This window comes from Geotrypetes seraphini, chromosome 9 (assembly GCF_902459505.1).
Source record: "Geotrypetes seraphini chromosome 9, aGeoSer1.1, whole genome shotgun sequence".
NCBI classification, from domain to species: Eukaryota; Metazoa; Chordata; class Amphibia; order Gymnophiona; family Dermophiidae; genus Geotrypetes; species Geotrypetes seraphini.
This window is the reverse complement of record NC_047092.1, coordinates 180922433-180936500: the sequence shown is the minus strand read 5'-3', so window position 1 is coordinate 180936500 and position 14068 is coordinate 180922433. Positions and strand designations below refer to the sequence as shown.

At 44.0% G+C, this 14068-nt stretch overlaps 1 protein-coding gene across 3 annotated transcripts in view; it reads right to left on the bottom strand.

Moving 5' to 3' along the window:
- LOC117366792 (probable cation-transporting ATPase 13A4) overlaps positions 1-12905 on the bottom strand; it is a 104701-nt gene extending 91796 nt beyond the window's left edge. For 2 of the 3 annotated variants that reach the window (XM_033958674.1, XM_033958676.1), the window contains exon 1: positions 12681-12905. In XM_033958674.1, coding sequence (XP_033814565.1) covers positions 12681-12830 — 150 coding nt within the window. In that variant the 5' untranslated portion in view covers positions 12831-12905. Of the gene's footprint in view, positions 1-8940; positions 9069-12680 lie in introns of those variants that run through there. The other variant, XM_033958675.1, reaches the window with a different exon arrangement.
- Positions 12906-14068: the final 1163 nt, after the last annotated feature.

The window sequence follows — 14068 nt, the reverse complement described above, 5'->3', positions numbered from 1 at the left end:
TCTTCTCTTCTCAAGGGTGAACAGTCCCAGTTTTCCGAGGCGTTCTTTGTAGCTCAAATTCTCGATACCTTTAACTAGCTTTGTGGCTCGCCTTTGCACCCTCTCCAGTAGGGTTATATCCTTCTTTAGGTAGGGAGACCAGTGTTGAACACAGTACTCCAAGTGTGGTCTGACCATTGCTCTGTAAAGCGGCATTATGATGTCCGCCGATTTACTTGTGATTTCCTTCTTAATCATGATATGATAGAGACTTTTAAAATACTAAAAGGTTTCGACAAAATGGAGCAAAAATCTTCGTTATTCACATTGTCAACAGTGACTCGAACAAGAGGTCATGGACTAAAACTTAGGGGAGGCAGACTCAGGACTAATATCCGGAAGTTCTGCTTCACACAGCGAGTGGTGGACGCCTGGAATGCTCTCCCGGAGGAGGTTGTGACAGAGACCACCATTCTGGGATTCAAGGGCAAGTTGGATGCACATCTTCTTGCAAATCACATTGAGGGACAAGGGTGAACAAGGTGTCCATTAGAGAACACCTAGCTTGGCCTCCGCGTGTGCGGGTCGCCGGACTAGATGGACCTAGGGTCTGATCCGGTGAAGGCATTTCTTATGTTCTTATGTTCTTAATACCGAGGGGGTGCTGAAAAGTTCTCAACCCAACCATGACGAGAATGGCGAAAGACGTAAGAAGACTTGAGGCAGTCCAGAGGAGGGCGACGAAAATGATAGGAGGCTTGCGCCAGAAGACGTATGAGGAGAGACTGGAAGCCCTGAATATGTATACCCTAGAGGAAAGGAGAGACAGGGGAGATATGATTCAGACTTTCAGATACTTGAAGGGTATTAACGTAGAACAAAATCTTTTCCAGAGAAAGGAAAATGGTAAAACCAGTGGACATAATTTGAGGTTGAGGGGTGGTAGATTCAGGGGCAATGTTAGGAAATTCTACTTTATGGAGAGGGTAGTGGATGCCTGGAATGCGCTCCCAAGAGAGGTGGTGGAGAGTAAAACTGTGACTGAGTTCAAAGAAGCGTGGGATGAACACAGAAGATTTGGAATCAGAAAATAATATTAAAGATTGAACTAGGCCAGTTACTGGGCAGACTTGTACGGTCTGTGTCTGTGTATGGCCGTTTGGAGGAGGATGGGCAGGGGAGGGCTTCAATGGCTGGGAGGGTGTAGATGGGCTGGAGTAAGTCTTAACAGAGATTTCGGCAGTTGGAACCCAAGCACAGTACCGGGTAAAGCTTTGGATTCTCGCCCAGAAATAGCTAAGAAGAAAAAATTAAAAAAAAAAAAAATTTAAATTGAATCAGGTTGGGTAGACTGGATGGACCATTCGGGTCTTTATCTGCCGTCATCTACTATGTTACTATGTTACTATGTCGGGGGTTCAGTCAATGATCTGAAACAATGTCAAAGCAGAGAATTTCATTTCTGCAAATAAGATGACACTTTTCCGCTCCAGTGGCAAAATAACGCTCAGAATTTAGGAAGCCGGTTGGTTGGGCTGAGAACTTTTCAACACCCCCTCGTATTCTATAAGGCGGAACCCAACCTATGTCCTGCCCATGTTCTATTCTTCTGTGCACCCCTCCTGCAAATAGGGATTTTGCAGAACACTGCTTGTGGCATTTACACACAGATCCAAACGTATAACCTTGATTCTGCAGCACTTCAAGGATGCATTTTAAAAACTCACTTTATTTTGGGATATAATAACATAACCTAATACAACATTTTGGATTGTCAACAGTAGCAAATCCCATCAATGAGACACCCAGGTAACACACTTAGATTATTTACAGTTATTATATCAAATGGCCAAGGGTGAAATTAGAGAATGACATGGGGACAAATTTTTCCCTGTCTCCACATGAACTCAATTTCCACATCCCTTCCCTGTGAGATCTGTCGCTGTCCCTGCCCCATTCCTGTAAGTTCTGCCTTAACTGCATAAGCCTCGAACACTTAGGATTTTCAGGCGTCTGAGGCTTGTGCAGATGAGGACGGAGCTTAGGGATTGGTGGAATGAGGCATTATGACATCACAATCTGAGCTCTAGAATGTTGCTACTTAGGATTTTCAAGCGTCTGAGGCTTGTACAGATGAGGACGGAGCTTAGGCATTGGTGGAATGAGGCATTATGACATCACAATCTGAGCTCTACAATGTTGCTACTTAGGATTTTCAAGCGTCTGAGGCTTGTGCAGATGAGGACGGAGCTTAGGGATTGGTGGAATGAGGCATTATGACATCACAATCTGAGCTCTAGAATGTTGCTACTTAGGATTTTCAAGCGTCTGAGGCTTGTACAGATGAGGACGGAGCTTAGGCATTGGTGGAATGAGGCATTATGACATCACAATCTGAGCTCTACAATGTTGCTACTTAGGATTTTCAAGCGTCTGAGGCTTGTGCAGATGAGGACGGAGCTTAGGGATTGGTGGAATGAGGCATTATGACATCACAATCTGAGCTCTAGAATGTTGCTACTTAGGATTTTCAAGCGTCTGAGGCTTGTGCAGATGAGGACGGAGCTTAGGCATTGGTGGAATGAGGCATTATGACATCACAATCTCAGCTCTAGAATGTTGCTACTTAGGATTTCAAAGTGTTTGAGGCTTGTGCAGATGTGGACAGAGCTTGCAGGAACGGGGCAGGGACAGGGACAGGGACAGGAAAAGAATTTGCCGGGACAGGGAAAAATATGTCCTCGTGTCATTCTCTAGTTGAAATTAAAGCATTTTCAGGATTTGAAAAGCATCTCAGCCTGCTGTTTGAGGGCCACAATGGAGGACTTCAGGGCTATAGGTTAGAGACCACTAGTGTAAAGCTAAATGAAATTAACCCCTAGATTCTATATAAAACAATTAGTTAAGTAAGCTTAACAAATAATTATTGGAGTTATCAAATACTTAATTGGCAGTAATTAGGACAGGCATCGATCTGACCTACATCCTACTCTATAGCATGCAGCTCAAAAGGGGGTGTGGTCATGGGAGAGACATGGGTGGGTCACGGCGTTGACAAAAATTAGACACAATGTTATGGAATACTTGGATTTGTTTGTGTGCCTATTGCCATCAGTGTTGTGGTTACAGCTACAGCCTCAGCACCCTGAGGTTGTGGGTTAAAACCCTGTGTTGTTCCTCGTGACGCCGGACAAGTCACATAATTCCCCCAAGTACATTAGATAGAATGTGAGCCCACCAGGACAGACAGGGAAAATGCTTGAAGTACCTGTATGAAAACCGCTTGGAGTGTGGTTGTGAAACTACAAAAAAGGCTGTATACCAGTCCCTTTCCCTGATGTCATAATGCCTCATTCCACCAATAAGAGCCAACCTCATCAGTGATGTCACAATGGCTTCATTGTTCTATACTTGGCTCGCTTCTGATACTATATTGGAGGAGAAAGTGTGGAGCAGTGGTTAGAGCTACAGCCTCAGTACCCTGAGGTTCTGGGTTCAAATCCATGCAGTCACTTAATCCTCCACTGCCCCAGGTCCATTAGATAGACTGTAAGCCATCCGGGCCAGATATGGAAAAAGTTTAAGTACCTGCTTTGTAACCCATTCTGAGCTCCTCCTTTGGGAGGACAAGCTAAAAAGATCAAATACATTTGCATCATAAGATGTGAACTGGAAAAATTGGCACAGTGTAAGAACATTAGAATTGCCGCTGCCGGGTCAGACCAGTGGTCCATCGCGCCCAGCAGTCCGCTCATGTGGCGGCCCCCAGGTCAAGGACCAGTGCCCTAACCGAGACCAGCCCTACCTGCGTTTGTTCTGGTTCAGCAGGAACTTGTCTAACTTTGTCTTGAATCCCTGGAGGGTGTTTTCCCCTATTTGAATCCCTGGAGGGTGTTTTCCCCTATTACAGACTCCGGAAGAGCGTTCCAGTTTTCTACCACTCTCTAGGTGAAGAAGAACTTCCTTACGTTTGTACGGAATCTATCTCCTTTTAACTTTAGAGAGTGCCCTCTCGTTCTCTCTACCTCAGAGAGGGTGAACAACCTGTCCTTATCTACTAAGTCGATTTCTTTCATTATCTTGAATGTTTCGATCATGTCCCCTCTCAGCCTCCCCTTTTCAAGTCTATTCCCTTCATTATCTGTTTTATAAACATTGTTCCAGTTGATCGCAGTTTTTAGAACAGCACTTAAGAGTCGATTCCCATGTCCAAAATTGGGCACTGGTATTCACCCAGCTGAAACGTGATATAAATGCAGCACCCAACTCCTGGCATCTTAGCAGGAAAATGGCGCTCAAACCTGGTCCCGGAGGCCCCCCCAGCCAGTAAAGTGTTCAGAATATCTACAATGAACATTCATGAGAGATATGTCCATGCAAATCTCTCTCATGAATATTCATTTGGATATCCTGAAAACACGACTGGGGTGCCTCCAGGGCCAGTTCTGGGAGCCGCTGGGCTATTCTGCAACCCTGCAGACAACTTTCTGAAACACCCCTGCCTGTCCCTGGCAAGGTCTCCTCTTGAGTTGTGTGCTAGACCAGTGTTCTTCAACCACCGGTCCGTGGACCGGTGCCAGTCCACAGAAATTTCCTGCCGGTCCACAGGGCCAGCAGGTGCATCAGGCCCAAAACAGTGTTCTTCAAGCCATCTTCCTCTTCCTCACTGATTCAGTGCACAAAGCCAAGGGCAGTGGCTCCTACGCGTGTCCTGCGCCTGGACTGGAAGCCTTGGCTTCCAGATGAGGCGCAGGACGCACAAGGAGCCGCTGCCCACAGCTTTGTGCACTGCATCAGTGAGTACGAGGGAGCTGACCTGAAGATAACACCAGAGGCAGGATAAAACGGCCAGACGGGAGCAGGCCAGAAGGTAAGGCGCAGCATGGAGGGAGGGAGACAACAAAGGTAGGGGGGAATGATTTTATTTTTGAATTTAGTGATTGAATTATGTCAATTTTGAGAATTTACATCTGCTGTCAGTGTGCTTTGTGTAGTTTAATTTTCTGGTTAACCATTATGTGTTGTTAATAAGATTATATTGTGAGTATCTATGAAAAATGAATGGAAAAAATAGTGTTACAATTAGTACTATTATGGGGGCGGGATCTGGGATGGAGATTGGGTAGAGATGGGCGGGGTCTGGCCCACGACTTAGCCCAGTGTTCTTCAACCACTGGTCCATGGACCGATGCCGGTCCACAGAATAATTCTTTTATTTCTGCCGGTCCATAGGTGTAAAAAGGTTGAAAAACGCTCTGCTAGACATTTAAGCGTGGAGATTATAAAACAGTGTATGAATGGACGCATACACAAATCTCAATGATTGCCAATTAACTACCATCAATTTGATTGCTAGTTAATAGCGTGGTAGCTAATTAAGACGCCCGCACCTGGAGTACTGTGTTCAATACTGGTCGCCGTACCTCAAGAAGGACATGGCGGTACTCGAGGGAGTGCAGAGGAGGGCGACTAAGCTGATAAAAGGTATGGAAAATTTTCCATACGCTGACAGGTTAAAAATGCTGGGGCTGTTCTCCCTGGAGAAGAGGAGACTTAGAGGGGACATGATAGAAACCTTCAAAATCCTAAAGGGTATAGAGAAAGTAAATAAGGACAGATTCTTCAAACTGTGGGGAGCCACAAGCACTAGGGGTCACTCGGAGAAATTGAAAGGGGATAGGTTTAGAACAAATGCTAGAAAATTCTTTTTTACGCAGAGGGTGGTGGACACATGGAACGCGCTTCCGGAGGAAGTGATAGGCCAGAACTCTGTACAGGGGTTCAAGAAGGGTTTGGATAGGTTCCTGGAGGATAAAGGGATAGAGGGGTACAGATAGAACTTGAGGTAGGTTATAAAAGTGGTCAGAAACCACTTCACAGGTCGCAGACCTGATGGGCCGCCGCGGGAGCGGACCGCTGGGCGAGATGGACCTCGGTCTGACCCAGTGGAGGCAACTTCTTATGTTCTTATGGTTATCTTGGCTCTCAACTCAAATTTGGTATTTTTCTTCTTTGGTCCCCGTTTCATTTAATTCACAAGAAATCTCTAATTCTAGGAGCTCTCAGAAATATAAACTATGGCCAATTTTTGTCGATCATTCTCTTTTTTATTCGTAAAAGTTTGGAATGTCCTTACTTCTATAATTAATAATAATAACTATTTTTCTATACCGCCACAATCTTGCGACTTCTCGCTCGTCTACACACTTTTCGTAAAGCATCAAAGACACTTATTTCGGAAATTTAGTAATGATTCTTCTTTTTCAAACAATCAACCATAAAAAATAAAAAATTGGCCTAAAAAAGGTATACCCCCTCTTTTACTAAGGTGCGCTACGTTTTTTAGCACGCGATAGATATTAGTCCGCACTAATCACGCGCTAAATGCCAACACGTGCGTATTATCGTATGGATCTGTTAGCGGTTAGCGCACACACTGATTTAGCGTGCACTAAACGCGCACTAACTTAGCGCGCCTTAGTAAAAAAGGGGGGGGCCATTGTTTCTGTTCTAACCTCTTGTGCAATGTATTAATATCTTGCTAAACGAGTCGAGGCCTCCTGTGGGGATGAATCGGAATCTAAAATGAAAGATTAGATTAAATTTCAGTTCTGAAATCTCAGCGCTCCAGATAGAATTAGTGGTGTAGCACTCAGAGCAGTGGCGCCCTACATGGCTGCACCAGGTGCTCCCCCACCTTTTCCCTGCTGCCTGAGTACCCCCCCCCCACACACACACACACACTTGGGCACTCCCATCCCTCCCCTCCCCGCATCCCTTTTCCCTTCTGACATCACATCCTGCTCCTGCAACCAGGAAGTGACATCAGAAGGGTGCCGGTGCTGGCGAGAGCAGTGGCTGAAAGATACTGTTTGTGCCGGCAGAAATTTAAAGAAATACGAGGAGAGGTGCCCCCCCCGCGAAGACGGTGCCCAGGGTGGTCTGCCTCCCCATTACCACATCACTAGATAGAATCTACTACTACTCATATCTATAGTGCTACAAGACTTTTGTGCTGTACACATATGCAGGGACTTTCTCTGTCACTAGTGAGCCCACAATCTGAGTTTTTCTGTCTGGGCAATGGAGGGTTGAATGACTTGCCTAGGGTCAGCGGGGAATTGAACCCACTCCCCCAGGATCACGGTCTGCTACAGCAGTGTTTCTCAGCTGGGTCCTGGAGTAACCCCTTGCCAGGAGAAAAAAGTGGGCAGCTAGTCCGCAAGGGCCAGAGTGGCAGAAACCAATGGCAGACCAAGCCATGATGATCCGCCCCCTTTTTGTTAAATAAACAACAGCGAGTACCGCGAAGGAGAGAAAAGGTTTGGACCACCATTGATGTATGTCTTTCCTGACACCACTTTGGTTTTATGGCTCCTGAAGCAGCCCATCAGGGCGAAACTTAGCCAAGTTGGGCTTTGTGTTTGTTACCCCTCCTGCAACTGCTGTTTATTAACCCTTTCAGGACCAAGGGACATATTTGTCCCATAACTTTAAAATCCTATAAATTTTGATTGGGATAGTCTACAGTTCTAAATTTGATATGTACGGATTCCATATGATACTGCCTTTATGTAAACAAACTGGTTCCGACATTCATTCATTAGCGTCGTTGCTAGATTGACGAGAAGATTCACTTGCCACACTGTCCATAAGCCAGAAGTGTGATTTTTTTAAATAAAAATAATGATATTTCACAAAAAAAAATCAATTTTTTGGCATCTGCAAGCCCTTTTTACCATAAAAATGTTGTCAAAACCACAAAAATTGGCCTACGATCCTTATGGTCCTGAAAGGGTTAAAGGGGTTGGATCAACTTCCGTGGCTTGGTCTGCCATTGGTTTCGTATCCCCTTACCAGTCAGGTGTTTAGGATATCCACAATGGATATGCATAAACTTGTTTGGCATACACTGCCTTTGTTATATGCAAATTTCTTTCATGCATATTCATTGTGGATACCCTGAACACCTGACTGGTAAGGGGGGTACTCCAGGACTGAGTTGAGAAACACTGTGCTCCTCCTCCATGGAGGGGGGGGGGTATTCTGTAAAGATCACACCCTGCAAAACACCCTTTATAAAATACTATCTTAGCACAGATCCTTACGTTGTGTAACTTTGGCCACCATTTACTGAATCTGGTCATAAATCTGCCTCAGCCTTGAAAATGTCACGCAGATTAGAACAGCTTCAGCCTAGGCCACCGTCTGCCTTACATATGACCTCTGGCTACAGACCCCGTTTCACAAGCAGTGCGTTTGAGCTAACGTGCAGTGCTCCGGCTATCAAGATCTGGTGGCCTGCCCATCTACATACATGATTGTGCCTCCTGTTCAGTCATGTGCTGGTTCTAGCTTGTGGTATAACATCTCACCCCCCCCCACCCCCACCCCCCTCCTCCGATGTTAATCAAACAGCAGCTTTAAATTTTCAGGTGGGGCATTTTAAATGCTGCAGGTAAGTAATTACATATGCATGTGAGATTTACTGAGCAATTTCTATGCTAAAAATCATTCTCTCTCTCTTTCACTGACTCTCACTTTCACTCGCTCTAAAAGATAGAAACATAGAAAAAGACAGCAGATAAGGGCCGCGGCCCATCTAGTCTGCCCACCCTGGCATCTTTTAGGGTTAGGCCCACTTCCAATGTTTTGGGAAAAAAGATTTAGAAATATCATTCTGAAAGCAATTGTAATTCTATCCTGATCATGGTGAAAAAATAATCGGTAAGAACTAAAATATTGAACTTAGCATGTAGTGCAAAAAAACATTTCAAACACCAGATTTACCAATTCTGGGCATGCTTCTAGAATAATCTTATAGCAATATCATTAATCATGCATGATGAAATTAATAATATGTCTTTATGTTATTGTAACTGAATAAGGAGTTGTATCTTTTCATTTGGCATATTCTGATATTTGTAACCCATAAAATTTAAACTGCAAAAATACACTTACCATTTCATTTTCTTCCCCTTCATTGAGTAATGCAAAGTGGTCTTTCTTTTTCTCACCTACCATACTCTAAGAAGTTTGTGTTTCAATGATGATGATCTCAAAAGCTGGTCAAGTTAGGAAGAAAGAAGTTGGGATTAAAGAGAGAGATGATGGGATTCGAACCGGCTATATTGATCTTCCACTGAGGTCCCTCCCACAGTTATTCCCTATGCACACACCTTCTTAATTAGATTAACACTAGGGAGGGAGAAGCTCCGCCTCAAAAAATTTCAGGTGCTCAAAATCATTGTTTTAATAAGCTTCATAATTTCTCCTCGTCACGTTGGTGCTGACTGACCTGTACCCAAGTTGCAACTTGACAAAGAAGTTGTGACAAAAGGAAAACAAAAAACTGCTGGCAACATGCAGTGTGTGATAGCAAAATGTTCCAAGATAGCCCTTTGAGTTTCTGTTGTTCCAGGGTAGAGGGCTCAGTCTGAACATCCTACGATCTAGGTGTAATTACACAGTGATAATATAATACTTTGAAGTCTCAAGACTGAGAAGTCATGGCTGTCCTTTCTTTGCCTCTTCTGGATTTCCTCCATGTTGTTAGAGAAGATTAATTCTTGCCCCTGGGTCCCAGTACTTGGAAAAAATTATCCTTAAAACAAACATTTCCACTTTACTGTAAATCCCTTCCACCACCTAGTACACCCTGCTTTAGCAAATAATGTCCTTATTACTTTGTTTTTTTAAGAGAGGCTTTATGATTTTCAGAATTAATGAACACATATTCCCAAGCCAGTGAATGATTTACTGCACATGCCGATTGTTACCCAACAAGTATGTCTCACATGTGCACCATCACCTCCAAAAAGATTATGGGGACAACTTTGGAAAGTCTAAGAGCATAAAGGCCGATTGAAGTTTCAAGTTTATTAAGAGATTTTTTAGACCGCGTAATCAAATAAGAACATAAGAAGTTACCCCCGCTGAGTCAGACCAGAAGACCATCTTGCTCAGCGGTCCGCTCCCGCGGCGGCCCATCAGGCCTAGTGCCTGAACAGTGGTCCCTGATTAATTTTGTAACTTACCTCTAATCCCATCCCTATAATCTACCTCTACTCTTATCTGTACCCCTCTATCTAAGCGGTTTACAATGTAATAGGACATAAAAATAAAAACGTACATCATTATAAAAACAAAAACAAGGGGTTATGGAAAAATCCCCTGGTAAATTATGAATGTATCAGTCTTCTGCGTACCATTCACAGGCGACTGCCTTGTCCAGTAGCGAGTAGAGACACGATAGAACATTGTCTGCCGGTAGGGATTTTGTGACATTCAAAGAACATAAGAACTCTTCTGTTTTTTGGATTATTGCTTTCCATAAACAGGATGGTCAAATGTTCCAGAGGCAGCCTCGTTGAAATATCTAGTAGGGCTGACAGTGGCATGCAGTCAGGGCCTTTGGGGATTTCACCCCACCCCCTGAAGGCCCTGAGGGCACTGCTCTGCATTCGATTGGTTGAGCAGGCAACAGGCAGATGCTGCTCGGCCAATCAAATTCAGATCAGTACTGTTAGGGCCTTCAGGGGGTTCGGTGAATCCACAGCCCAACAGCCCTGGGTTTTTTTTTTTGCTTACTTTTTCTTTAATGCGGTTTGACTGGTTGGGTTCATAGACAATTGCGCGCAAGACAATCACACACGGACAAAGAGGCGCGGACAACTGAGCGCAAGACAAGCGACAGGTCAATTGCACGCAAGACAATCGCGCACGGACAAAAACGCACAGACAACTCAGCGCAAAGACAATGAGCAGGCTGTCTATTCAAGAAATCAAACTGCATCAAGCAAAAAAAAAAAAAATTAAAAATATAACAGCAGGGCTGTAGAGCTGGGGATTCACTGAATGCCCTCGCCGCACACCACTCTGTCCAAGTGAATGGTACCTGATGTGGCATGTGCATGATCTTCCTATGACACGGTACTGACCAAAGCCGAAAATCAATCATGACCAAAATGGCCCCACCAGCCCTGTACGGTTAGATAAGAATTTAATATGCTTCAGACTGTACCCACCTCCAACCTTTAACCCTTTCAGGACCATAAGGATCGTAGGCCAATTTTTGTGGTTTTGACGACATTTTTATGGTAAAAAGGGCTTGCAGATGCCAAAAAATTGATTTTTTTTGTGAAATATCATTATTTTTATTTAAAAAATCACACTTCTGGCTTATGGACAGTGTGGCAAGTGAATCTTCTCGTCAATCTAGCAACGACGCTAATGAATGAATGTCGGAACCAGTTTGTTTACATAAAGGCAGTATCATATGGAATCTGTACATATCAAATTTAGAACTGTAGACTATCCCAATCAAAATGTATAGGATTTTAAAGTTATGGGACAAATATGTCCCTTGGTCCTGAAAGGGTTAAAGAGATAGTAGACCATGTATTCTACCCATGGCCTGACGATACGTTTCTAAACGCTTCAAAACTTTAGAAAAATGTGGTAGAACGAAAGGCCAAGAAGTTATTTTCATCTTAATAGAACAAATTATACTGTTGCAAACTCGGGGCTCCTTTTACTAAGCTGCGTTAGCGATTTTAGCGCACGCTAAACCCGCGCTCCGCGGCTAGAACTAATGCCAGCTCAATGCCGGCGTTAGCGTCTAGCGTGCGTGGCGATTTAGCACGCGCTATCCCGTGCGTTAATGCCCCAACGCGGCTTAGGAAAAGGAGCCCTTGGTGTGCGTGGGATCTAGGGCAGTGGTTCTGCTTTTTAGGGAGAAGCACCAAAAAAAAAGGCAATTCCATAAGCCGACACCCAATGTCAGACACCGCCTACATGTTGGGACCGGGCGCGGCCAAGCTGGGCTCAGCAAAGTGGCCTAACCCAGTGCACACAAACCTCGGCCGAGCGGTTTGCGAGGTTGTTTTGGTCGCTTGGTAAGGCTCAAAAGTAAAAGAGTTCAAAACTTTGGGTGCAATTTTCTTGGGTACTGTTTATTGTTTCACCGGTATAAGCAAGTGTCAAATAAATTCTCAGGTTTGCATCACCTTGTGCTTAAGACCAGCATTTGCAAACCAAACAATTGCAGTCGAAGCCAAAATTATGCCAAAACCGAAAAGCCTTATTTCATCAAAATTCAAGTTTATTAGGATTTTATATACCGCCTATCAAGGTTATCTAAGCGGTTTTTACAATCAGGTACTCAAGCATTTTCCCTCTCTGTCCCGGTGGGCTCACAATCTATCTGGGGCTATGGGGGATTAAGTGACTTGCCCAGGGTCACAAGGAGCAGCACGGGGTTTGAACCCACAACCCCAGGGTGCTGAAGCTGTAGATCCAACCACTGCGCCACACACTCCTCACACAAATGAAAGCTTTTCTGCCAGGCAAAACTCCCTTGGGGTTAGGCTTAATGCCCCATGAGTGGGATCCTCTCATATAATTTTCCCTCAATGGATCAGCTTGGACAGATCCCCCTCCCCAGATCCCAACAAAATGGCTGCCTGTGGCTTGTATTTAAAGTTCCAAACAAAACTTCAACATTTCCAATAAACTTGGGCAGACTTTACTTTTCCCTCCAGCTCCCTTATTAGCAATGGCTCTCAGCCTATGTCCATACCGTCAGAGCAGGGCAAATCAGAACATTCTATCGCCATATCATAGGAAATGTCATTATCCACCATTTCACTATCCTGCACAAACCCAGAATCAATCTTATCATTGGCCTCTTTATCACAAACCTCTGCTTGAGTTTGCTGCCATGCGGTGGGCTGTTGCTTTCTGCTTTCTTTTTGCTGTGTGGCTCTGTCTTGCTTGGTCTGGAGCAAGTGGACACTCAGAGGCTGGCCCTGGAACTGTCTCTGTGTGAAAGCTAAACCCCTTTCTTTCATTGCAGGGAGCAGATTAATCCTCCCTGCAGGTATGTTAGGGGAGCCTGCCCTTAGAGAACTTCTTATCTAAACCAATTTGAGCTTGTTTGGGTGTGGCCAGTATGCCATTCCTGCTCTTTCCTTTCCCTGGCCCTATGGCTTCTGGGAGATGTAGTCTTTCCATCTGTTTTCCCACAAATGGCTTAGGTAAAGCTAATCAGTACCTTCTATAATCACAGTTACTTTTTATACATATAAATATAAATATAATTATTGTGGAAATCTCAGACCCATAAACCCGTGAATGGTGGTATCACCATAATGAGGTTTAATTAGGGGACCATCATAGATTTACACCGTCCCTCTGCCATCCATATAAAATTAATGTGAAAAACTAACTAAAAGAAACAAAACTTATCTGTGAACTGGATGGTATAATATCACTGTTGAGCCTCATCGGTGATTATAGTGCAAGTGAAATGTAGAAAACATTCGTTGCAGTTCCTTGAAACTATGTGTGGAGCGGTGGGGTGGATACATTACATCAGTTTATGAAAGAAATTAACACTTTGGATTCCAATATCAAGTTTACTTATGTATTTGATAAAAATCAAATCGCATTCTTAGATATTACTATCAAGATTCATCAAGGTTTCCCATCCACCACTCTCCACACAAAGGCGTCTGACCGTAATACCCTCTTACAATATCAGAGTTTTCACCCCCGCCCTTTACGTAACAGCATTCCAGTGGGACAATTCCTTCGGTTAAGAAGGATTTGTTCCTCCGATGAAGATTTTGATACACAAGCTTTCATTATGTACAACAAGTTCCGGGAGAGAGGTTACCCTCACAAGATTGTCAAAAAAGCATGGAAGAGGGCTAAAAATTGCCATCGCCCATGGATCATGACTTCTCACAATAATAATAACAACTCCTCACAACATCATTCTCAGCAGACAGTATGTGTAATGCCATACTCAATTCACAGCAATTACATCAAACATATCATCCTTAAATACTGGCCTATAGTCCAATTTCATACTGCTCTGCAGGAGAAACCTAAATTTGCCTTCTCCCGGGCTCCCAATCTGGGAGAAAAATTGAAATTTAGACCAGAAATGAAAGAAATAAACTCAGGTCTTCCACACAGAGCTTGTGGCAAATGCAAACTCTGCCGGTATGTATGGAACATCTCTCAAATTTACATACCAGAAGCTAGACGAAATACTTTCATACTACGTTCTGGGACTAACTGT